At 39.3% G+C, this 27,118-nt stretch overlaps 1 protein-coding gene across 5 annotated transcripts in view; it reads left to right on the plus strand.

The window, feature by feature from the left end:
* The window catches only part of celsr3 (cadherin, EGF LAG seven-pass G-type receptor 3), a 158,952-nt gene that overhangs the window by 78,034 nt on the left and 53,800 nt on the right, over positions 1 to 27,118 (plus strand). For all 5 annotated transcript variants that reach the window (XM_061736720.1, XM_061736725.1, XM_061736721.1 and 2 more), the window contains exons 10-16: positions 505 to 630; positions 4,801 to 4,970; positions 5,988 to 6,173; positions 10,261 to 10,371; positions 11,245 to 11,413; positions 21,568 to 21,709; positions 23,241 to 23,361. In XM_061736720.1, the coding sequence (XP_061592704.1) occupies positions 505 to 630; positions 4,801 to 4,970; positions 5,988 to 6,173; positions 10,261 to 10,371; positions 11,245 to 11,413; positions 21,568 to 21,709; positions 23,241 to 23,361 (1,025 nt within the window). The remainder of the gene's footprint in view (positions 1 to 504; positions 631 to 4,800; positions 4,971 to 5,987; positions 6,174 to 10,260; positions 10,372 to 11,244; positions 11,414 to 21,567; positions 21,710 to 23,240; positions 23,362 to 27,118) is intronic.

Genomic DNA, 27,118 nt, shown 5'->3' on the forward strand with positions numbered 1-27,118 from the left:
CAAATGTAATATATGTATATCAACACATGATGAATTGTCTTTAAACATTTATACCTTTGGAGCAGCTGTGGCTCAGGAGGAAGACTATCACTCAGAATGACTATTTGATCTTAGCTTTCTGCAGTCCACATAACCAAGTGCCTTTGGGCACCGACCGCCACATTGCACCTGGAGTGTGTGCATGAGAAAGAAATGCACTGCATATATGAACAAAGTAATAATAATAACTGACTAAAATGAATTAATATGCCTTGAAAAGCACTTTAAGGAGATAACAAGACAATATAAATGACAATATAAATGATAAATGTTGTCCATTTACTATTTCTTTTCCTGATGAAAGCTGACCTTTAAAGATGAATTACTTTTGTATATTCAAGTAATTACTGAACACCACGACGCCATCATGATTTATCCGCTATCTTGCAATTATTTTTGCGCAATAGAGATGCATATTGAAGCGATTCATTTTGGAGACTTTAACAGTTTCTTTGCTACTTTCAGGCTGCAGTGCCAAACTCCCCTTCTGCAAGTCCAACCCATGTCAGAACGGGGGCACGTGCAGGGTGAGCTGGGAGACTTTCTCCTGCGACTGTCCCACCGGATATGGAGGGAAGGACTGCAGCCAGAGTAAGAAGACCGTTTTTTTATTTATTTAAAAAAATCCTCTGATTATATGCAGTTGTATGCTATGTATTGATAACTACGGTAATCGTGTTGTTTTCATCCATCTACTTTAGTGCTTTAGTGTACATTTCTGTCCCAGATGAGAGAGTGGTTTTCTCTTTTTGAATAAATGTGACAAAAGTAGTGACACGTTCCAGGGCTTTTATTTGCTAAAGGAGATTAAACCAATGCTTTGTTAATGAGTTAATTAATTGATTAACCACTACTAAGCTCTCCAGGTAAAAACTTTAACAGGGTTCTTTGCCAATTAAACAGTTCTTATTATGTTCATGTGTTATTCATTCACTTGCTCTTTGCTGTGGCCGTTTTTCTTTTCTGTCCCACTTTTCTCTTCTCAGTTAAACCCTTTCAGACTTAAGGCTTTGTTTAAAAAAAAAAAAACTTCCTTATGGTAAATTTAAAGTTGTGTAATAAAACCCTTTAATTCTCAGCCTCTCAAGATACTAGACACCTGACATAACAAACCACTGGAGGGGTTAGATCAGGCGTCGGCAACCCAAAATGTTGAAAGAGCCATATTGGACCAAAAACACAAAAAACAAATATGTCTGGAGCCGCAAAAAATGAAAAGTCTTGTATAAGGCTTAGAATGAAGACAACACATGCTGCATGTTTCTATATTAGTTAGAACTGGGGGAAGATTTTTTTTTTCAGTATGCACATGCAAAAAAGTCAAAATGTCGAGAAAAAAGTTGAAATGTCGAGAAAAAAGTCAGTATTTCGAGAAAAAAGTCGAAATTTCGAGAAAAAAGTCGAAATGTCGAGATTAATGTTGAAGTACAATTTTGAGAAAAAAGTCCAAATGTCGAGAAAAAAAGTCCAAATCTCGAGAAAAAAGTCGTAATGTCGAGAAAAAAGTCAAAATTTCGAGAAAAAAGTCGAAATGTCGAGATTAAAAAGGAAAGGAAAAAGGAAGAAAAAAAGAAAAAAAAGGTCAAACATTTTTGAAAAAGCTCCAGGAGCCACTAGGGCGGCGCTAAAGAGCCGCATGCGGCTCTAGAGCCACGGGTTGCCGACCCCTTGGTTAGATCTTCTGCTTTCATTGGAAATAACCGACTATATGTTTATCACCGTAATTCATAAGAATTATATTTTTTGTGCAATATGAAATGCTGATGCCACTCATGCACGGCTGGACAAGCTTGACAAGTAAAAGCACACACGCGCCACATCAACTGAGTGCGTGTTAAAACTTAACCTTCACAGCCGAGTGGGGCGTTTGCACAAGTGGAAACCATAGTGGTAGATAAGGGCTGAGGGACTTTCATCTTTTGAGGACATAAATACAGAAGATAAAATGGGAACGAAAAATATAACAATGCAATGCACTTAACTAAACTTGACATTTAAAAAAGAGATACACTCCATATATCCGGCTTTATTTCCTGTACATAATTGGACCCTGATAAAGATTAAGTGATTCCCCAGGGCGGGCATTCGGAGGCCCAAGCGGTTTCCAGCTGAGTTTTGCTCATTTATATTTACTGACACTTCTTGATTGCACGAGCAGACATCCCACTCTGGGGGGAAATCATGTAGGAAAATGTGCTTGTGCGGGGACATTGGGATGTTGTTTTTATCTCAAAGAAAAATGTTCACAAGTTGTGTGACTTAATTTGTTGCTGTGAGTCAGACAGTATTAATAAAAACTGTATCCCTGTTGCCGTGGTGGGAAATCCTGTCTTGGGATGTGCTTTTTTACGCTTCAAGTCTGGAGTTACACGTCGCCGCAGCATTTTCAAGACACAGGAACCACATAGGATGAAGTCGCTCATTTACAATAAAAGATGAAAGTTTAACCCAGGGGTGTCAAATGTGCGGCCCGTGGGCGGCATGCGGCCCGAGAGAGATTTTCATGCGGCCCGCGAAAAGTTTCCAACACAAAAAAACGAAATGTTAATTTACTAAAAAGAAAGGCATAAATAATTGCCATGAATCGCAGCATATCCTATCCAATAATATATTTCTTCTACAAATCTATTGTTATTCCACAAAGAGAGCAGTTTTCGACATTTTTTTTGTTTTCTAAAATGCATTTGCCGATTTTATTTCTTTGTAGACGGCCGTTTATTTTTATTAACTGACTACTATTATATATTTTTGCAGGAAAAGTATCACTGCTAAAAAGATGATAGAAGATATTTATTAGGAGAATTTCAGTTTTGAATACGAGGATAGTGACAAAATAAAACAGTTAAAAGAGAAGTGCTGACTTTTTCGGCACACTGGCGTAAATATCTGCGCCAATTTTTAAAAATAAATACACTTAATTGTACTGGAAAAATCTTTAAATCACAAAGAAACACTCTCTGATGTAATAAAGATTTTGCTTTTAATTAAATTTCCTATAAAAAAAGCGAAATATAAAAAAAACATACTTGTTTCTGTTTATCTTTGTAAAATTATATTAAAAGTATCTTACATAATTTGAAAAAAAACGAGAAATTTCAAGAAAAGATCCTGAAGAAATATATTTTACATAATTATGGTGTAAACAAAGTGCATATTTCCTTTAAAATTAACTAAACTGAAATTGGATTAGATAACAATAGTAAAAAAAAAGAATTAGAAAAAAAAATACTGTTTTTGTTATTTTGAGCGTGCGGCCCGCAAGAAAAGAATTGGTCAAATCCGGCCCGCCAAGCAAAATGAGTTTGACACCCCTGGTTTAACCTCTTAGTTTTTATTTTTTTTCTAGATCATAAATAAATGAATAAATAAATAAATAAATAAAAGGCTTCAGCTGAGAGTTTGAAATACTTCTGAAAACTTTCAGATTTTCGAGGGCTTTCCAGCAGGTCTGAACTCTGCATGTATTAAAACTTGAGTTCTTGATTGGTTTCAATTACATTTAGGGGTAATTTTTTTTCTCTTTATCGTAGCCCGAGAACCAGATGATCCTCAGCTCTCATGTTTATTTGATCTGGCAGAATGAGGCTGCACTGCTGACTGCAGAAGTTTATCGTACACGGGGCATGCTTTGAAATGCAGATTACATGTACAGAACGGAATAGTGCCCTTGACACATGTCACTCAGGGCGACTTCACGAGAGCGGAGGTTTCGTCAGTGTTTGATTGTGAGTCTGTACGTTCAGAGGCTTTTTGATCTCCTTCGAATAAAAACATTTAACAGAACTTCTAAGCCAAGACGTTCTAATTACCATTTAGATATTTGTTTGGTAATGCAAAACGAGATTCATTTGATAAGTTACAATAGTGAGAAAATAAATTTGGGGATATTTAGATAAACTTCAAGAATGACTTACAATGCAACAAAACTTGTTGGCCATATTGTCATTAATCCATTTCATAATTGAATGCGCAAAACGCAAATGGGTCAATGACGAATAAGGATTTTCAACAGGTCAATTTTAAAATAATTAAAAAAAGAATATCTATTGCAGTAGTTCAAACATTAAGAATGTTGTGTACACAAATTCAGATAAAACTTTTAAATTAAGTGATTTTTGTCAAGATGAATTGGCACTAGCCTTAAAAAAAAGTCATGTGGTGCAACCATGATTCATATTAAAATAAATTAATTTCCTTAACATCTTGACATCTTTTTTTTGAGTGTTATACAAAAATGGTTATTTTAATGGTCGCGTCACATGATATTTCATAAAATGGACATCAGTCAAACTTTGTTTGTATATTATGATGGAAATATAAATATAAATGTGTTGCAATCTTATACACTACAAGACACTTTGGAAATCATGCCAGATAGAGCAGAAGATTGATTTAAATACATTTAGAATGATTTCAAAAAGTTTTCAAAACAAAAGTCCTGGTCGGACGGTCGCACCACATGACATTTTGACGCTTAAAACAACAACAAAATCCCAAATAACTAGTATTTTTTTGTAAAATTCAAGTGAGTCCATATGTGGGACAGGTAGGTCAAATATATGGTATTTTTTTATCCATTTAAACCTTTTTTGAATTGAAAAGAAATCAGTTTTTCGGACAATATAGGCGTCACTTCATTGACCCAAATATAAGAATTCACAAATGTCCTGTGAGAGTTTGGTCGACGGTGACATCGTGAGGCTGGTCGGGAACACGCGGTACTTTTTATTGACAGTTTTTCCCTCTCGCCCTCCACGTCAGTAATGCCCCACCCCCACCGCTTCCTGGGAAACAGCGCCCTCTGGTGGGACCTGAAGAACGACGTGACGATCTCCACGCCCTGGTACCTGGGCCTGGTGTTCAGGACCAGGGCGCGCGAGGGGACGCTGCTCCAGGCCCAGGCGGGCCAGTACACCAGCCTGCTGTTCCAGGTGCACAAACACACGCGCACGCTTACATTTATCCATTTGTTGATACAACACTTATTATTAACTGTTGATTGCTGCCATCAGGCCTTTTAATGTGTCCAAATATATAAAAAGATCTTATTTTTTTCCTCTTTTTAACCCTTTTTCACCATCGTCGTCAGCTCAGAACACCTCAGTGGCTTTGATTCTGTGATATAAATGGCGAACACGTCCTCTTTTGGACCCTCGGCTACTTAATCTTACGCTTATCTCAAGCTAAATCTTATGCTAAGGTTCATAGTGTGAAATATTATTCAGGAGTGGCTGAAAATATTAGCATCAGTCACGCTGATTTGGTTTTCCTCTTTGAAGTGAACCAGGAGGGGCATTTCAGGGAATGATCTGGTACAAAAACATGGTTTTGGTCGCCATTGCTGGATTTCACATCCATGAAAACTGTACAGAAGATGAATTTCTATGTAATCATCAGGTATATTTGACACCTTCAGTGAATGTGTTGTCAGAGGTGTGAATAATGACCTAACAGGGCTTAATCATGGTCATTTTGAAAAATAAAATTGTCTGCTGTTAGTGGCACTAAGAGACAGCTGCAAGAAGTTCTCTGTTGGCCTGTTCATTCCCACTTTAGGATTAATAGATGCAGAACTGTTTCCTGCCAACATTGCGATCTGAGCGGCAAAAACAGGCTTCCCAAGCAGTTTTTAGAAAACCTCTGGATGACGTTAGGGACTTGCTTACAGTACCGTATATACAGTCTCAGAGAATTGCACACAAGTCTCACAGCTGCAAAGTGACTTAATACTAGATTATCTTCTGGTGTATAAAACATCCTAAGAGAGCTTTGAAGTCGTAGATTAGCCAGCAAAACTTTTTAAATGTCCTAAATCTTAGCAGAAGCACATTCATTCTTAGTTCTTGTCCCTTTTTTATCACCCAAAGACAAAATCATTTTGCCCTTTTTCCCCCTCTTGTACTCATTTTCCTCTGTCGCTTGGCTGTGCGTATGTTCATGATTCACAGGTGATAAACGGTCAGCTCGTCTTCTCTGTGACTCGCGGCTCGGCGAGACCGGTGCGCCTGCGTCTGGATCAGGTTCAAGTGGCAGACGGGCGATGGCACGACCTCCAGCTGGAGCTGCGGGACGTTCACAGCGGCCGCGAGACGCGCTACGTCGCCACACTGAGGCTCGACTTCGGACTTTATCAGGTAACGGCCATTAGGGATGAGTGATATTTTACCATTCACGATATACCGTCAAAAAAATTCCCCACCGTAAGAATTTGTCATCTCGCGGTAAAAATGATAAATTCACGTTGATGGCGTTTTTGTGTAAAGCCGGATTTAAGGAAGGAAGGAAGGAAGGAAGGAAGGAAGGAAGGAAGGAAGGAAGGAAGGAAGGAAGGAAGGATGGATATGAGCCAGAAAGAAAGAAAGAAAGAAAGAAAGAAAGAAAGAAAGAAAGAAAGAAAGAAAGAAAGAAAGAAAGAAAGAAAGAAAGAAAGAAAGAAAGAAAGAAAGAAAGAAAGAAAGAAAGAGATGGTGGTGTGGTATGGTGATAGATTTATAGTTAAAAAGGTGGAGTTGAATTGGTATTTTTTTTATCGTTATCAGTAGTGCTGGGCGGTATACCGGTTCATACCGAATACCGGTGTTTATTTTTCTTATGATATGAATTTTTCATATACCGTAATACCGGTGAGTAGCGCACACAACGTTGGGAGCGCCGCGCAGCGCGGCGGAACGTAGCGCCGCTGGACACTGTTTGTGAGGGGACTGTTTAGCGAGTGAGCAGTGAGCAGAGCCGGCAGGGAAAAGTCAAGCGTGTCCGCGTGTAACCTAAATCTACCATGGCCTCAGCGTTAGGGCTCGGCCAAAAGAGGCTTTATAAATATATGGGCTTAATAAATGTATTAAATATATGAGCGCGGAGTTGGCGAGGAGCTGCGCGCGGCGAGGAGTAAGAGCCAGGCGCACAGTGAGTCGCGCTGTGAAGCCTGATTTATGGTTCCGCGTTAAATCGACGCAGAGCCTTCGCCGTAGGGTACGCCGTAGTTCGCGTAACCCACGGCGTAGGGCCTGCGTTGGTGTAACGCGGAACCAAAAATCAGCCTTAAATCACACCTGCAGCCCGTCAGCTACTCAGGAGGAGAGATTAAAACAGCGGGGCTGCGAGTTCATTGCTGGTTCGTTTTGTTAACTCTGAGAGCTTTATTGGTTTGTTTGTTAGTTTGCTGGTGTTTTTTTTCTCTCTGGGATTTTTGAGTTATTTATGAAGAAGTTCTGATTTCCCTGTGAGCAGTACTCGAGTTGAGGGGGATGAAGGGTGATGTGATGGCACCCCCCCCTGAAATAAAAACGGTCAAAATCACCCCCCCTGAAATAAAAATGGTCAAAATCATCCCCCATGAAATAAAAAACGGTCCAAATCATCCCCCCCTGAAATAAAAACGGTCCAAATCATCCCCCCTGAAATAAAAACGGTCCAAATCATCCCCCCCAGTAAAACTGCCATCCCTCCTTTCCATCCCTTATGTCATTTCATCAATGAATACGGTATTGCTGCTATTTCAACATTTAGAGTCATCACCAGAAAAATAACACCAGAAAAATAACTTATTTGACAATTTTCACCTGTTTCAAGTAAATTTTCACTTAAAATAAGTAGAAAAATCTGCCAGTGGGACAAGATTTTTTTGCTTGTAATAAGAAGATAAATCTTGTCCCACTGGCAGATTTTACTACTTATTTCAAGTGAAAATCTACTTGAAACAGACTGATTTATTGCTTGTGTAGTTGTAAAATACATGAGAACAGGACCTTGAAAAAAATAATCGCATATTAAATCGCAATATTGAGGAAAAAAATCACAATTAGATTATTTTCAAAAATCGTTCAGCCCTACATTAGAATCATAAGTGATAAGGCTCATTGTAAACGGCATCATTTTGTGAGAGCATGCAAACCTGTATTTATACTAGTGTGGACATTAATGTTTTTCTACAATATTTCGTCCTCATGACAGTAAAATAGGCCATTCTAAGCCAAGTTACTGCAGCAATTCCTTTCCAAATCATTAGAAAATGTGGTTAACACCCAGTTGTGCATGAAGAAAAAAAATACCGTGATATACCGTGAAACCGATATAATTTTGAAAAATACCGTGATATAAATTTTTGGTCATACCGCCCAGCACTAGTTATCAGAATAAATGCCAGAAATTATCGTGATACATTTTTTAGTCCATACCCATCCCTAACGTCCATCATACAGAACTCTGGGCAAAGCTTTTAATGTGGACTCAACTATCTTCAGATCTACTGTCGAATCTTTGCACAATATTTTAATATTGCAAAGTTCTGTCAAGTATTTCCACCTCAGTTGGAGAAAGGTTTCCTATATTTTTAATGAATCAATATTCAGTTCTATATGTAAAAGCCCGAAAGCAGAGCATTTTTGTCCACCCTGGATTCTGTTCAAACTATTCCGGGGGAACCCCTGTATTTTATCACTAAAGGGGATGAACATAAAGCAAATACGCACACGTGCAAATGTTTGTCATAAACCCAGGCTTTCTCCCTTCCCCGCGTCGCTTCAGACTCTCCAAGATGTGGGACACTAATCGTAATTTCCCTAATCTCTCGTGGATTACTGTGTCAGATTGCGCTGGGCGAAGTGTGTTTCGTGTGCGTGAGCTTGTGCTCCACTTATGAAGGCGAGACGCAAACGCAGAAAAGGTACGCGCGCCTTTCGACTCGCTTGAAGCAAAACAAACTGTTTTGTTTCCCTGTTGTTTTAATCCTTAAATTTATCTGCCAGAACGCAACGTCTTTCATCTTCCGTCTGCGATTCTTCAAAGTGCATCAAATAACACAGCGAATAAAGGAACCAGAGAGCTTTTGTAGATGTGAAAATAGTCAACACAACAGCAGAAAATTAAACAGTAGCCGTCCCTGAAAGTCTCTGACTTCCCTGCAGCAGCCGTCAGACGTTTCTCACCCTTCGTGTTCCCATCTTCAACTGCCTTTGAATTGATGATGAATGGGAGTTTATTATTTCTGCTTCAGTTTTTTCCTGTGAGCCGGGTCGCTTGTCAACACTGCCTCTTAATTCTGTCGGTATTACGGCGTCATCACCCGAGCGTCGGCCTTACATGACGATGTTTGATTTTTTTTTGAAAAAGGTCAGTCTTCATTTAGCTCATGTTCCCTCTCATCTCCTCCCCTCCTCGATGGATGCCACCAGGATTATAATAACCAGATTACAGTCAAGTAGTAAAACATCAAATAGAGGGGAAAAAAAGGGATTAGAAATAAAAAGGGACAGCATGCACAGAAGTTTTGTTTTATCTTCTTAATGCCGTAAAAATCTCGTGGTTATGATGTTTTCATTCTTTACAAGTAACTCTTGTTTTATATCATCTTATAAATAGACGTCAGTTCTTTGAGGTCAAATCCTGGTATTCGAGGTGCCTGTTGAATGTCTTCTTGAAAATGTCCTCCTTTTGAGTACAGGAACTAAAAAAAAGTAGCTCAATTTACAAATTAAAAAAAAATTATAAATCTAAAATAATAGATAAATATACACTAACACTAATATAAATTATCTCCATATTAAACTGTCTAAATTATGCAACTTTCCTCCTGCAGCTGTCCTCAATCGTGAGTGACCACATTTATTTTCTTCTCTTCTTTGTTCATTTTCTTTGTTCATTTTCTTTGTTTTGTTCGTTCGTTTCGTTTTCTTCTTATTAGTATCTTTTTGTTTCTGTAGTCTGCCTTTTGTTGAAAAGGATAGGCAAAATAAGCCATGAGGCTTCAGCCTATACCTTTTTGGTCAAAAAAAGAAAAAAAGGAAATGTGTACATATATATAATATATATATTTTTACCTGTGTGTATACATATACAGTGTGTATATGCAAACATCTTACAATGCAAATGACCAAAACAAAATAAACTAAACTAAAACTAAAACTAAAACATCAAATGGAGGGGAAAAAAAGGGATTAGAAATAAAAAGGGACAGCATGCACAGAAGTTTTGTTTTATCTTCTTAATGCCGTAAAAATCTCGTGGTTATGATGTTTTCATTCTTTACAAGTAACTCTTGTTTTAAATCATCTTATAAATAGACGTCAGTTCTTTGAGGTCAAATCCTGGTATTCGAGGTGCCTGTTGAATGTCTTCTTGAAAATGTCCTCCTTTTGAGTACAGCCATAAATGTTAATGGTTTTTGCTCTTCCTGTCTCCATCTGCAACCCCAACCCAACCCCTGCCCCCGCCTCTCCCCATTAGGGAACCGTGATAGTGGGAAACGACATTCACGGCTTGAAGGTGAAACATCTGCATGTGGGGGGAGTGCTGGGCTCCGGAGAGGTTCAGAACGGGATCAAAGGATGCATACAGGTGAGGCTGGGAGGAGGGGATGTTAAAGGTTTTCAGAGAGGTTGGAGGATGGAGGCTTTAACTATCTCCAAAAAGAGGTTAAAATGTGACTCTTGGACAGAGGTGTCAAGTAACAAAGTACAAATACTTAGTTACCTTACTTAAGTAGAAATTTTGGTTATCTATACTTCACTGGAGTAATTATTTTTCAGATGACTTTTTACTTTTACTCCTTACATTTTCACGCAATTATCTTCACTTTTTACTCCTTAAATTTTAAAAACAGCCTATTTACTCTATTTCATTTCTGCCTTTAAAAAAAACTATCCAGTTAAATTGCTCCATCCGGATAGAGTGAATTAGGTTGTGGTTGTTTCAGATGTTCTTGTCCAGTTTTGTTCTTACATCCGTTCCCTCAGATTCCTGCAACTAAACTTGGATGTACATTCCAATAAACATTAGGATAAATGATAACATGCCTCTGAAGTTTGACTTTTTGCACCATTACAATACTTATAGGCAACTAGTCATCATATCTCCTGCTCTCTGAAACACATGTTAATGCTCAATAGTACACATGTATGGTTCTTTAATATATTTGCATTATACTAAGATGCATTCATTTTCAATGGCTTTTGTCCTTAATGGCTTTTTTCCCCCTTACATTACTTTTACTTTTATACTTTAAATAGTTTTGAAACCAGTACTTTTATACTTTTACTTTTACGAGTAAAAAACTTGAGTTGATGATTCAACTTCTACAGGAGTATTTTTAAACTCTAGTATCTATACTTCTACCTGAGTAATGAATGTGAATACTGAAGACACCTCTGCTCTTGGATAGATTGTCTTTCTCCCTTTTCTGAGCGCTCTTTAACCGCTTGGTGTTTCCAGGGGGTTCGGTTGGGCGTACGGCCCGACGCGCCGGCCCTGCCCCGCCCGTCCAGAGCCGTCAAAGTGGAGACCGGCTGCAGCGTCGGCAACCCGTGCCTCTCGTCTCCCTGTCCGGGTCACAGTCGCTGTTCGGACCTATGGGAGCGCCACGCGTGTATATGTGAATCTGGTGAGTGAGCAGACCTGTCGGGGCTTTGGCCTTTTTAAAACCTTGAAAAGTTCTGAGCCGGGAAAAAATGTTCTTATATTTAAAACTGTGAAAAATCTCGACTTTGAGTGTCAGGAGCAAGATGAAGGGACCCGGCTGACTCAGAGAAGAATAGGAAAGAAGCTAATAACGATGTGTCCACGCTCGTGTACATATCCATGGACACTCTAACCAGGTTAAGCTGATATTTGAGTTTACATAAGAAGTCTCTGCTCATCTGAAACCAAGAGTAGCAGAGACTGAACTCTAGGCTAGTTTCCACTTCTTCTCAGTAAGGTGATTACAGTTGATTAAATGAGAAACGGAGAGGGTGGACAGAGATATGAGGGAGGAAATGTGTAACGTTTACAGAGGGATGGAGAGACCAGGATAACACAACAATAGAAATATATATTTTTTAAATGCAAGAACAAAGAGTCTGAATAATATGTATGACTAATGAGCTGCTAGAAAAAGCGGGTTGCAGAAATAGCATAAAACAAACAAGGGTTTGAGGCGAAAGGAAAGACGAGTGAGAAGAGGCCGTGAGAAAGTCAAAGCAAATACCCTGCAAAGATGTGGCGACGCATTTGGGAATACATGTACGAAGAGACATGTATAGATGTGCTGGGAGGAAATGAACGCGATAGCTGCACGGAGAAACATGCCTGAAAGTCAGACGGAGGGTGAACGGTGACATCTGATGTTCATTTGCAGCTTTATTAGCAGCTAATCACGCAGCCACAGTTCTGCAGGTGCTGGATAAACATTTTGACCAACTGCGTAGAGATGATTACAGGGGATAATTCATTGGATTGTGTTTGTTATACTGCATACATTTACTGATATTTACTACTTGACTGGACTCAAGTCATTACAAAGATTTGAGACTCAAATATTTCTTCAGCTGACCAGCTTTCTATATTGGTTCAGGTACGCATAACAAACCAAAACAGAAACATGCTGAGCTGAGAGTGCTGCTGGTTGGATATGCAAGAGACGACGTCGCTCACTCGTCTCAGTGTCCACTTGCCGTATGAGCCTTCTCGTGTCTTTTATCAGCACCATTGAATTGCAACAGCAAACAGAAAAGCAGTAACAGTCTCCTCTCCTTCAACGATGATCTTGTCCTTCCAGTCTGCTCTTCTTTTATCTGTTAGTGGTTGGCAAACAGCGACCCCGTTGCACTGCCATCACCAGGGAAAAAGGAGTGGTAGCTTCATAAACTCAGTGGATCTTACCTGTTCTGTCACTGTGATGGAGACGCAACGGCGGAAAGGATGGAGGAAAAGGTCTTTTCATGGATAAAAGATAGTAGTACATGGCACGTTTGGGCTGAGACCAGTCTTTATATCTACCCACGTTACTGCCACCCAACGTAAACATGAAATGGGACCAGGTTCACTTTCAGCACTTTCAAAAACCCTGCAAATAAGATTGCTCTTTCATTGTGAGAATAAACAGGCAAAGACCATTTTTTCTTCCTTTTTGCTGAAGCGACAGCCACTAACTTGGGTTAGATTGTGCGTTTCAGCTATAAATGTTAGTCAGATGGGTTTAGATGACATCACCACATGAAAGAACGCTGACTCACTCTCACATACTGTGGCCAAAACAACCATCCAGTTTCATCCTGCGTGCAGGACTCTACCGGTGCATCTGCTCTTAGACGATAGAAGAAAGCAAAAAGAAAGTTGGCAAAGTAGTTGGAAAGTTGATGAAAATGAGATCTTAAGATCAAAGCGATAGATAAGGGGGTGAAACAGGAGTGTGAGAATGATGTCGAGGCCTCGGGCCCGGCACCATGGGGAGGAAGCAGAGAGGCGCTGCTATCCCTGTAGCATCCTGCACTAGCCTGCAAGCAAAATGTTAGCACCTTGACTCATTAACATGGAGCACGCACTCAGAACGGGAACACACACACACAAACACACACACACTGATCTACAAACTTAACTTGCATGCCGTTATTTACTGTAAATATGCAAACTGACTGTCTCTCTCATTATCAGTACATTTCATCACCACATGAGCATTAAAAATGGAAACTGTTATACAATGAGTAGGCCTCGGAGACAAATCAAACTTTAATAAAAGCAGGGAAGAAAAAAGGAGAGAAGGTGCTCTCTGAATAATTCCCTTTCATTTCTGTGTTTGTGTGTTTTGGCCCATTGCTGATGCCGGCTTAATGGCTCTCATACAACTGACAGCACATCTGATTTGTGCAGCACAATCCCCCCTACATACTCTAAAAAAAGAGACGCCTTCCATCTAACACACGTGCACATTTACACTTTAAAGCACTCACAGTAAGACAGTTCTGCATGACGAAGCACCAACATGTATGCCATCTCAACTCCGTGCTGTTGGTGTGTGAGCGTAAGTCCACAGCACAGCAAGCGCGCTCGCTCCGCATGACAGCTGCATCCAGTTGCGGCCGGATAATTCACCGCTGTGAAGAATCCAGCTTAATTTGATGAATTTTGGCCGTGGTCATGTCCACTTGAGTTCTGTGAGCTGTTGTGGAAACCAACATGATCGTGGTGCAGAGGACAGGGACCCTCATTGCTACTTTCACTGCAGGAGGGAGTCATTTATCAGCGTTTCTGTACCTAGAGGTATTCTGAGAAGTGCGAGGTGTTGGTTGTATTTTTTTGGGGATATGGTGTGGAACTGGAGTATATTAAGCTTGGTCCCTCATGATTTATGATTTTTGCTGTATTTGCTACGTGTAGCAGGTGTCAGACACACTCAAGGTGCTGCATGTGGGTGGAGTCGTTCTCTCTGACAAATGACTCCACACCAAGGAATGTCATTTATTGATCAGGTTTGATATCAAAAATAGAAAGGTGCAGGTAGGCCACTATTGCACTATTGCAAAAAAAAAAAAAAAATGGTACAATGATGAAACTTGGAAGAAAAAATGTGTAAAACTTTACTTGCTTTGACATGAAGTTATATAGTCTACACTTTCAGTGACAAATGTCATATCTGATTAGAAATCCCAGCTTCGTGACAGGAGTAACATTAACATCATACTCGTGTCTGTATGAGATGTAATGTCACCGTCTGGGATTGGCGTCTGGGATTGGCGTTTTATTTCAGAGAGCTTTAGAGAGTTAGAGAGTGCTGAAGTACATGAGTAGCACTGCAGGGGTTTTTTTTCTAGGTGATGTAGTCCTGCTGGCATTTTCGAGTAAGGATCGTAGAGTATCACTGTGGTTTGAATCAGCACCCCCAGACTCTAGGGCAGTGTCTCCCAACCTGGGGTCCGGGCCCCCCCTGGGGGGGCGCCAGAGATCTCTGGGGGGGGGCGCGAAACTTTGTCTGCTTTGAGGATATGCAGTTGTAAAAATTATATTTAGAATCAGAATCAGAATCAGAATCAGAAAGGGGTTTATTGCCAAGTTTTCACACGAGGAATTTGTTATGGGGATTGGTGCAACACAATACAATATAAAAACAAATATATAAGAGATAAAATAAAATAGAATGAAATGTATAAACAATAAAAAGTATAAACAGTAAAATAAAATGTAGACCAGAAATGTACAAAATTAGGTTTTAAAGTGCCGGGTGAGTCTGTACAAAAGTGACTTAGAAACTTAGGATAGGTAAAAAGTATAAACAGAAATGTACAATGAGGTTTGTAAAGTGTTGGATATGAGTCTGTACAAATGTTACGGGGTTGGAATATTTACGTTAATGTTTACACATGTTAAATAAATAAAAAATCATAATAACATACCTAATGGAATACAGTAATCCAAGTCTGTATAAACCCACTTGAAAATATATTTTGGTCATTTTAATTAAGTTATTTATCAGGATAAAAACTTAAAAACGTATTATTGTATCATTATTCAACATTTAATCATACTACTACTCCGACAGGTTGTTAAAGGAAAAATGTTAAAAAATGGTGACACAAAAGGAAGGTGAGAAAAACAAAGTACAGAGTAAACCAAAGAGAAATGTATAAAAAAAAACTTTTTTATACTTTTTTGTAACGAATCACTTTACTCTTTTGCTGCTAGTACGTACGGGTCGGGGGGCCCGGCTGGTCTTAGACACAAGTAGGGGGGGCCCCATTGAAAAAAGGTTGGGAACCACTGCTCTATGGGACTGGGGGAAGGTACCGGCCTCAGGCGGAGGAGTTTCAATATAGTCCTGTTCACAAGTGAGGGAAGAATGGAGGGGGAGATTGGTGGGTGGATCAGTATCTGCAGCATCTGTAATAGTGCAGACTTTGTCTCTTTCTCTTGTGGTGAGGAAAGATCTCAGTTACAAGGCGAGGCCTTCGTTTACTGGTTGATCTGGTCGTATGATCCTTCCTTCACCTACGGCCAAGAATTGTTGTTACTGACCAACAGAATGGGATCACGATTATAAGAGGCTAAAATGAGTTTCATGTGCTGGGTTGGACTCTCGCTTAAAAGGGTCAGAAGTTCGAGAAGGAGGTCTAGGCCTCGATGGATGGATGGATGGATGGATGGATGGATGGATGGATGGATGGATGGATGGATGGATGGATGGATGATGGATGAACTTTGGAACCATTAAAATAAAAAATATCCTCTTCAGGATGTGCCCCAATATGGCTCCAATACACACGCTCTTCCACCAAAGAACGTTTAAAGAATAAAGTTTATGTTTCGAGTTGGCCAAATCAAAGTCCTGACTTCAGCGTCTTGGAAATGTCGTGCAGATGTCTGTAGTGAGCAACTTGTATGCCCCTTCATCATCTCAGAGTTAAAGTTGCTATTTTTAAAAGAAAAAAAAAACATAAAATTGGTCAAAGCTAATGAGGACCGATCTTCAGGCTGCTGTTGCTGGAGAGCAGGAATATTACACAAGGCATGGCAAACAGATTCTAACATAGATTTGCCATTCCTAGATGTGTAATGTTAGACAAAAAAAGATTAAACAGGTTCAATGATGAAATTTACTGTAAATGATTTAAAACAATTCATCGGCATAGCCACACTGTAATATTTCATTGCTCAGATTCGCTTAAGATGGTGATACAAGCAGTGAGACTGAACTAGTAATTTGATTATCTTTACGGGATACTTTTACACAGGCAATCTTTCCGCAGTCAAATGTTAAACGCGTTTAGAAGCTGCGAGATGAAGCACGGTCCAGAGAACAGATGACTCATTGGTCTTCCCTGATCTTGAGGAGAAGTCAAGCTGGCGTCGCGTTCCCGTAACAGTGACTCACACTGAATATGTTTACAGCTCAACGGGAATAACTTTTCAAACAAACTCTGGACCTTGACTGTTGAAGCCCGTGTCACAAACGCACACATGCACGCGTGCACGATGTTACCGGTCTTTGTTCTTCCAGGCTGAAGCCTCTCATTGTGCTCCCTCTGTCATGTGACGCTCTGACAAGGTCAGCGTCATTAAAGGCATCCGAGAACCGCCAAGGCCGCGGTGGCCTCACTCCGTCTGTTGCCATGGTGAACGTGTAAAGCTGTATAGGGCGGACAGAGGATGATTAAATGTGTCCGTGTGTGTGTGTTTGAGAGGATCCAAGAACAAATGGGAGCGAAAATAAAGATCATTGCCATGATCTTTCTTGTGTGTTTGGGTGGATTCCTGCCGTTACACACGCGTGTGTGTGTGTGTGCGCTTGCATGTTTCAAAGAAATGGTGAAGTCAGTGACTGGAAACTAAAAAATGGCCTCAATTACCTTCGCTTTTTTTGTTTGTAGAATAGCTGAAATATTCAAGGCCAGAGGACAATAGAAAAATTAGGACAAAAAAAAGTGCAATTATCTGTACTTGTGTTTTAGGATCTACATAAAGGTTTAAAGATGTAAAATATTTGAGGCGTAAAAGTCGTTGGTCGGTTGTGTGTGTGTGTGTGTGTGTGTGTGTGTGTGTGTGTGTGTGTGTGTGTGTGTGTGTGTGTGTGTGTGTGTGTGTGTAAAACTGTAGTCAAGGCCAAATACTCGAGAGTCATCTCCATTTTCTATAATCAAACACGTGAAAGCTGAATTTGTGCACCTTTGGCAGCTTCAGACAGAGGATTGGAGACCTCAACACACACACACACACACACACACACACACACACACACACACACACACACACACACACACACACACACACACACACACACACACACACCTGTCAGTCGCTCCTCAATAGAGACGTCCTTCTGTTCATAGCTGTTAAATTAAAAAGCCAAACTGAAAGGCAGAATAGCTTGCCGAGGAAGAGGAGGTGAAGCTTCGCTTTCATTATGTTGTTTTGGCTAAAATGTAAATCTCTTTACTTGCAAATGTTTCAATATTTTCTGTTTTTTCCCAAAATGTCTGGTATTGACGTGAATTGAAATTAGCATATTGTGTCAAGTAAGGCTGTGTGCATTGAATAAGTAATAAGATCTTCAGGTGATTAGCCATCACTATGGTGATTTCTTGTCCTTTTTCACATTTATTTGATGGTTTGGATTATGGCGGCGGCGCTCGGCTGTTGCTGCTGCTAATTAGCAGATGTTGGTGTTTTCACACGCTGAACTGAGATGCTGGGTATCAACTGCTTTTGTTTGCCGTAGTCAGCAAGTCAAAATGCAAATATCCCCATTTATTTAAGCCACAGAGGAACCATTAACACCGTAGTCTTAGTTTGTGTCTCCTTCTGACTTTATCTTCCATGTAGCGTGCATGTATAAGATGTCTCTGCATTTGTATTGTTGTCTCAAATCAAACTCGACAAGTCCAGGACTCACTGGAAATGAAAACTCCAAGATTAATTTGGGATATTTTGCAGTCAAGCTAAGAAAAGTAACCTCTGCAAAGAAACAAGCTTTTAAACATGTAGCTTAACCCTTGTGCTGTCTTCGGTCAAGGAAGGAGGAAGGGAAGAAGGAAGGAAAGAAGGAAGGGAGAAAAGAAGGAAGGAAGGGAGAAAGAAAAGAAGGAAGGAAGGGAGAAAGGAAGGGAGGAAGGGAGGAAGGGAGGAAGGAAGGAAGGAAGGAAGGAAGGAAGGAAGGAAGGAAGGAAGGAAGGAAGGAAGGAAGGAAGGAAGGAAGGGAGAAAAGAAGGAAGGGAGGAAGGGAGGAAAGAAAGAAGGGAGGAAAGAAGGAAGGAAGGGAAAAAAGAAGGAAGGGAGAGAGAAAAGAAGGAAGGGAGGGAGGGAGGGAGGGAGGAAGGACGGAAGGAAGGAAGGAAGGAAGGAAGGAAGGAAGGAAGGAAGGAAGGAAGGAAGGAAGGAAGGAAGGAAGGAAGGAAGGAAGGAAGGAAGGAAGGAAGGAAGGAAGGAAAGAAGGGAAAAAAGAAGGAAGGGAAAAAAGAATGAAGGAAGGAAGGGAAAAAAGAATGAAAGGAGAAAAGAATGAAGGAAGGGAGTAAAGAAGGAAGGAAGGGAGTAAAGAAGGAAGGAAGGAAGGAAGGAAGGAAGGAAGGAAGGAAGGAAGGAAGGAAGGAAGGAAGGAAGGAAGGAAGGAAGGAAGGAAGGAAGGAAGGGAGTAAAGAAGGAAGGAAGGGAGGAAAGAATGAAGGGAGTAAAGAAGGAAGGGAGTAAAAAAGGAGAGAGCAGGAGGAAAGAAGGAACAGGAGAATTAGGTCATTTTGACCCAAAGACAGTACAAGGGTTAAGAAGTTATTGTGGCGTCTCTGGCGTCGGCTCTGATGGCTTTTCATCCTCCAGGAAAGTGAACGCCGGGTCTTCATAATCCCCCCCCACCGCGGAATCAACATGCTAAACACCGAAGGTCACAACTATACAGTGTGCAGTCTTTTCACTAGGCTTATATTTTCATACAAACTTACTCTCAAGATATGAGCGTCTGATTGGACGTAATTGGAGACACAGCGGCAGTCTTGTGCAGCAGCCTGCTAATGACGCTGTACCCTCTTAATAACGGCTTCGTAGGTAAAACTGAGAGCTTTCAACAGAAACAATGCCTCCGTCCTTTCTTGGGAGGAATCTAAAGGGATTTTTTCTGATTTAATGTGTGCTGAAATGGGGTCACAGTCAGAAAATATGTAGATATTTTTCCACAAACATCTTTTTTTTTTCCATTTTCTGCATCAATTTATTCAATTAATACAACACATCCCAGAAGTGGCTGATTTCTACAGATATTCTTTTTCTTGTTGTTTTTAATGCTTCAATTGGGTTTGTGAATTTAAAAAAGAGGTCCTTTTCTTTGCATCCCAACATAAAGATGGGTCTTATAGTATACGGTTATAATATAGTTATTACGATAAATTATACTATTTAAAAAAGAAAAAAAGACAAAGTAGCCCAATTATGTCCTTTCCCAATTAAAGAGCACTCTGGGTGAATGGCTTTCTGTGTTTGTGATAAATACACCTCAAAGTATGAGTGAAGTATTCTGCTTTCGTCGTCAGATGAAAGGGTTTTTATGTATTAACATATAAGAGGCTGGTGCGTTTGTGCGAAGTGTCGGGGGGGGATGAGCATCGGAGTGAACGACAGCCTCGTTCAGCGCGCAGGTGCACACTCAAGTAAACGGTGGGTGGGTGGGTGTCGTCGCGTTTAAGAGGCTTGTTTACCGCTGTTTGAGTGCCCTGTCTTTACTTTAGCTGTCGCTGCTTTCTGTGCTGTTCTGTGTAAGGAGGTGTTGGAACCTTTTTTCAATAATAAGTTGTTTTTTGTCTTTTTTCTTTCTTTTCTGTTTTTTTTTGTGGCATACATAAATTATGTCTTGTTCAAAATTCATATCTGAAATTTAGACTCTCAAATATAGAAAAGATGTTTTCTGTCATCAGAAATGAAAAGAAAACGTCCCAGCTTGAGTTTGTCCACGTTTATTTTGCGTTTGTTTACCTTTTTAGTCTTAATTCATCTACGTTTTTGGTCTTTTTTCCCTGAGAATTGCTGGCGTTTTTCTTCTGCGTTGTGTTTCACTGAAGGAGAATCATGTTATACACAGTTGTGACTTTTTATGCATTTATTTTGTTGTGGCTTTCAAAGAGCATTTGTGCTAATCTGCTGGATGATGAATTTACTTAACCTTTTCTGGACAGCTGAGAGACGGGGGAGCAGGTGCGTTCCTCCACCTGGAGCCTCGCTGACCCAGTTGAGATTTTTAGCCATGAACAGACGGAGTGTGTGCTACAGGGATGATTTATTTATCTTTATCTTAATTAACCATTACCTCTAATTCTGTTTTATATTATACAGGTAATTATCATGTTCAAATGTGTTATTTTATGAAGTAAAACCGATGTGACATCCTTCCATCCATTCTCTGTACCTGCTGCTTTCTAATCAGGGTCAAGCGGGTCAGCTTGAGCTAATTTGACCTCTCTTTGGATGAAAGGCAGGGAGGCACCCTGGACGATCCATTACATGGCTATGAGATTCATATATTTGTTTGCGATAAAGAAGGCATGTTTTAATTATTAGCTACTCTTGTTCTTGTTTAGGTTTAGCTCGGGTTAAGAAAGGTGAAACATCTGCTGAGGATTCAAGAGTTAATCAAACATTTCTTCCCTTCAGCCACATCATTTATCTTTAATCATGATTTTCCCATTTTGAACATGTTCAAAATTGAATGGAATTTCTTTTTTTTTTTATGTATTTATTAACATACAGTGCAAACAGCGACAAAAGACGACATCAGTTAATAATGATATGTATCTAGGTGTGTGTGCGTGTGTGTGTGCGTGTAAATAAGAGGATGAAAGTAGATAAATAAATTAAGAATATTGATTCGAGAATAAATAAGTAGACAATTAATAAATAATTATCATATAGAGTGGTGTAGCACGATATAATATAAATATAGCATAATAATATAGTAATATCCTAATATAACATCATAATTTTTATAATATTATAACATATAACAAAATGATATCACCATACTATAATATATAACAATATAATAATACTATAGTTTAACATCCCATGAGATTTCATAACTTAATATAATAATACACTATGAAACAATATATCATGATAATGCCAGGAATAATTATTAGAGTTCGAATTGGTAATTTATGTATTGCAATGAGGCGTGAGGTCAGACCGGGGCGTCAGGGAATTGAATGGAATTTCAAAGAGCAAAGAAGGAGATGTCACACTTGTTCAAGTAAAATAACTTTTTGAAACAGTGTAACATGTTTTGCTGAAAGTCTTTATCTTTCCCAGGCTTCTACGGGAAGAGCTGCACGGACGCCTGCCACATGAATCCATGTGAGAACGAGGCCCAGTGCCACAGGAAGCCCAGCTCCTCCCACGGCTACACGTGCGACTGTGGAGACAACCACTACGGGCAGTACTGCCAGCACAGGTACACGCACGCTTTGTGACCCGGGGTTTACGTTAGTGGGAAACTGAAACCGTCCCCTCTAAAGCCATCTTATCTCAGTTCAGCGTGTCTGTGTGCGTGCGGGTCTTGAAAGCTCTCGTTCTGCCTGGTTGTGCCACATCTCCAATGTTGCATGTAATCCACTTTGGGATGGATGCGGGCAAAAGTCATAACACAAACACACACACACACACACACACACACACACACACACACAACGGTTATTTGAGTGTGTTAACACTGTGTGAAGCGAATCTGACCCTGACCTGGCACCAAGAGTCTCTGAAGAGCCTCTGAAATCCACACAGCTTTAGATTTGTGTCATGAGCTGTTCCCCCTGAGTGTTTGTGGCTTTCAGACATTTAACTTCGACATATTAAGAGCGTGTTTTTTTTTTCTCAAAGATACATAAAGGCAGCTCCTGATGAAACATATCATTTGTCAACAAGTCTCTCTCATAATTGCCTCTTGTGTATCTCTTTTGTGCTCTGTGATCATTCATTTTCCCTCCTCATAACAGACCAAAATTTTGAAGTTTGGCTCATTATTTTTTTCCTTATTTCTCCAAATTCATCAGCTACCATCTCTAAATGGTATTTTGCCAAGCTGCCACCTTCTGAAGAGTAGCAACTATTGTAGTTAGCAAAGATACTCTATACAGAAGATAACGCATTACTGTTTCTGCCAATGGTATTAAACGGTATACAATTCCTGTCCTCTAAGTGGCCGTGGTCGCCCCTCTCCCCACATCGTTTTGGAAGACTATTGTCTGTTCATGTCAAAACAATACAACATACAACACTAGATACAGTACAATTTTAATATTTGCGCCTTATTTTGCCGCTCATTTTTTTTATCTGCTACCTTAATGTCTATCAACCCAGTACAAGATCATCGGATCAGTCTAATATTCTTGTTTTCCCTTCCAAAAAAGACTTCAATAATAACAATAACAGTATTATTAAGCAAAGAAGCAAGTTTTGTTTTAGTTTTAAAGTTTATCTCATGGGAAAACGACCTTGGCAGTTCTGCAGTGACCGACGACTCTGAATCTATGAATCAGCACCAGAGGAGAGCTATGAGAGACAAATCTTGCAAGAGTGTGTTGCTCAGACAGAGACAGGTCTCAAACAAAGTTAATTTTCTCCTAATCTGTCGGTCTGAAAATTGCCATTTTGGTGTCAGAATGTTCAGAAGGTATGTGGCTTTTGAAAAATGGGTCCCATATTTACTTAGGTTACTATGGGGCGAAGGAATTGGTAATAATCTGTGCTCACGTTCACTTTTCCCATAGGACTCAATAGACTCAGGACCTGCTGTTAGTCTCCGAAAAGGGGCGGGGCAGTGGGGAAACCCACGTGACACAGATACAGGAAACACAACCGTAGTGGGGTGTCTCGTTTATAAAACGTCTCTGTTGTTAGCGTGGTGTGCCCGTGGACGGTCTCTCCTGCTGCATTTCTTCTGTCTCTGTCCATCGTGACCCTGCTTGTGTGTTTTTGTGCACGTGCAGGATTGATCACCAGTGTCCCCGGGGTTGGTGGGGGTCTCCCACCTGTGGACCGTGCCACTGTGACGTCAACAAAGGCTTTGACCCCGACTGCAACAAGACCAGCGGACACTGTCACTGCAAGGTAAAAACAGACATTTTATAATCAAGTATTACTTTTCCTGTATCTTATAGCATATTTTGAGTGTTAAAATTGATCAGAATATAAAATGCCAAGATAACACAATTGTGTTGGGTTGTTGGAGGCCGCCACCACTGTCTGGAAACCCGTTTAGATTAGCTGGGTACTGTGACATCACAGACCCAGCTCAGAGTGTAACTACCCAGTTTTCCTGGTTTTACCTACACAAAACGGGATGGCATGCTGTATCTAATGTATATCAACTATAAAAGCTATTTCATCAAGACTTCAGTTTTATACGGAAGAGTATTAGGGCCAGGCAAGAGAAAAAAAAATTGTTTTTATTGTGCACTTCGAGAAAAAAGACGAAATGTCGACATAAAAGTCGATATGACGAGATTAATATTGAAATACAATTTCGAGAAAAAGTCGAAATTTCGTGAATAAAGTCAAAATTTCGCCTTTTTTCTCAACATTTCGATTTTTTTTCTCGACATTTCGACTTTTTTCTCGAAATTATACTTCAAAAATATTCTCGACATTTCGACTTTTTTCTCGAAATTGTACTTCAACATTAATCTCGGTAACACTTTATAATAACTATCCATTATAACTAGTTAATAGATCATTAGTAAACAGTTCATTAATAAGCTATTAATGAGTTGTGAAGTATTTGTTAACAGTCTGTTAAGGATACATAATGGTGCTTATAGATAGTTAAAAGGTCATTAATAAACTGATAGTTAATGAGTTCTAAATGACTTGCTAAATAACAGTTAACAGTTTGTTAAGGATTTATAACTGTGCCTTATAGATAGTCAATAGATAACTTACAAGCTGTTAGTTAACGAGTTATGAATGACTTGTTAACTGCATGTTAATGATTTATACCTATATCTTATAAATTAGTAATAGATCATGAGTAAATCACTTACTAATGACTTGTTAGGTATCAGTTAATGACTTGTTAAGAATCAGTTAATAGTTTATATACGTTATTGGGACGTTATTCTAAAGTTGCAACTATTCCTCATTTATTAATTGTTAGTAAATGAGGAATAGTTGCAACTTTAGAATAACGTCCCAATAACACACATAACCTAATAACTAATACTTAACTAATATATTAACTCACACTTTACAGATCAGTTGTTAATAGTTTGTTAACCATCTACTAATACCAGTGAGTAGATGGTGTTTTATTTATTGACACATACTGAGCCATCACATGGCAGAACAGCAGTATAAAAGGTTTGGACACTGTTTGTGCAAGACATAAAAACAACATAAAAACAAAATAAATCTACTAATATGAACATGTCTTAGCACAACTTGGACCCTCTATACTAAGTGAACCAGACCCGAGCTACAACCGAACTGCTGTCCACGTGCGCAGCAGGGTCCAGAAGAGTAGTTTTCTTTTTACTCGAAGTCCCCGCTGTTGACTTCTTTCTCTTTCTCCCGACAGTACCTGGATTTATCTCGGTATTTTGCGCATCGCTACTGGGAACACTGCTGTCGGACATTTTACTAGGCCGTGTATTCATCCTGTTCACGGTACAGCTAGCTAATGCTAGTTGCCCATCCAGTGAGCTTGCTGAGCGAGTGAAGGCGTGTCTGGGCGTGTCCTCTCTAGGTTGTCACCGGTTGTCACTCATCAAAGTACAGTGTGATGCGGGGTGATTGACAAGGTGACAACCAGCCAATATGATGGAGGAGGCCGGGTGGCTCCTCCCCCAACCCATGAGACAATTATGATTGGCTTGTTTCCCCCTCGTCACCCCCGACCTATAATACAATTCAAACGTGTAATTTGGCGGGAGCTAGTCACAGAGACTCAGGAAGCTGAGTGACGTGTGTGGAAATAACAGAGGATGTTCAATGTTCAACATTTCATCCGTGGTGTTTCTTTGGTAAAATACAGTACACAGAAAAGCCTATGGGTGAAACAAGGTTGAGGTACAAAAATGTGATACTTTAAATATCACATCAAATTATGGTTCCATCCACTTGCTTTTCTACAAAGTTTCACTGGTATGTTGTTTTTATGTCTTGCACAAAAAGTGTCCAAACCTTTTATACTGCTGTTCTGCCATGTGATGGCTCAGTATGTGTCAATAAATAAAACACCATCTACTCACTGGTATTAGTAGATGGTTAACAAACTATTAACAACTGATCTGTAAAGTGTGAGTTAATATATTAGTTAAGTATTAGTTATTAGGTTATGTGTGTTATTGGGACGTTATTCTAAAGTTGCAACTATTCCTCATTTACTAACAATTAATAAATGAGGAATAGTTGCAACTTTAGAATAACGTCCCAATAACGTATATAAACTATTAACTGATTCTTAACAAGTCATTAACTGATACCTAACAAGTCATTATTAAGTGATTTACTCATGATCTATTACTAATTTATAAGATATAGGTATAAATCATTAACATGCAGTTAACAAGTCATTCATAACTCGTTAACTAACAGCTTGTAAGTTATCTATTGACTATCTATAAGGCACAGTTATAAATCCTTAACAAACTGTTAACTGTTATTTAGCAAGTCATTTAGAACTCATTAACTATCAGTTTATTAATGACCTTTTAACTATCTATAAGCACCATTATGTATCCTTAACAGACTGTTAACAAATACTTCACAACTCATTAATAGCTTATTAATGAACTGTTTACTAATGATCTATTAACTAGTTATAATGGATAGTTATTATAAAGTGTTACCTTAATCTCAACTTTTTTCTCAACATTTCGACTTTATTCACAAAATTTTGACTTTTTTCTCAACATTTCAACTTTTTTCTCGAAATTCTACTTCAACATTAATCTCAACTTTTTGACTTTTTTTCGACATTTCGACTTTTTTCTCGAAGTGCATAATAAAAGAAAAATCTTCCTCCTCTAAAATATTATTTTTATTTTTCTCCTGCCTGTCCCTAATACTCTTCCGTAGTTTTATTACAGTCTCAACGTGTGTTCCCTTTTTCTTTTTTTTAAATAAAGGGCACGTTTCGTTTTAGATGTATTCTACTGCAGAGCTGATGCAGCTCTTCAAACCTTCATTAAATAATTACATTCTGACTGGCGGGTTTAACGTTACTTTTAAAATAAAGCTGGCAGGATTAAGAGATCTTTAGTGGTTTAACTCTATTGATCACTTTCACTATTTTTAAATTTAGACATAAAGTTCCAATCTTGACTTCAGTCTCTGTAATCTAGTCAAATAATTAAACCAACCATTATGTCATGATCATGTTTTTACTGACATCTCTGCCTCTGTGTGTTAATGTTTACACAGCCACCCTGTTTAACCGGGTTTTATCCCGGTTTTAATCTGATTGTTTGGCAATAATCTCTAATCTCTAATAGCGACCTTACGTTTGACCCTGATGCAAACATCGTGCACGGCCACACACAGGTTCACGGTCATGTCTTTAGAAGATGTTTTATGGACTTTGGGACTTAGTTTTGTGTCCTGTTGACAAGATTAAGTACGATTAATCCGATTTCTTTCCATGTACAATATTCCCACAATACCCCGCTCGGTTACACACTGTCACTTCTGTTTTGCTCAAATTAAGGAATGCAGTCAAAATATTTATTTATTTTGCCCTTTATCAGCACAAATGGCTAAAATGTAAGTTATATAAGTCCAAACGCAACTAAATAAAGCTGAGAAACAGAGCGTGAGAGGTTGAATTTGCATAGTAAGAAATCTGCCATCAAACCAGCCAACTGAGTCA

The sequence above is a fragment of the Cololabis saira genome, chromosome 12, assembly GCF_033807715.1.
Source record: "Cololabis saira isolate AMF1-May2022 chromosome 12, fColSai1.1, whole genome shotgun sequence".
Lineage (NCBI taxonomy): Eukaryota > Metazoa > Chordata > Actinopteri > Beloniformes > Belonidae > Cololabis > Cololabis saira.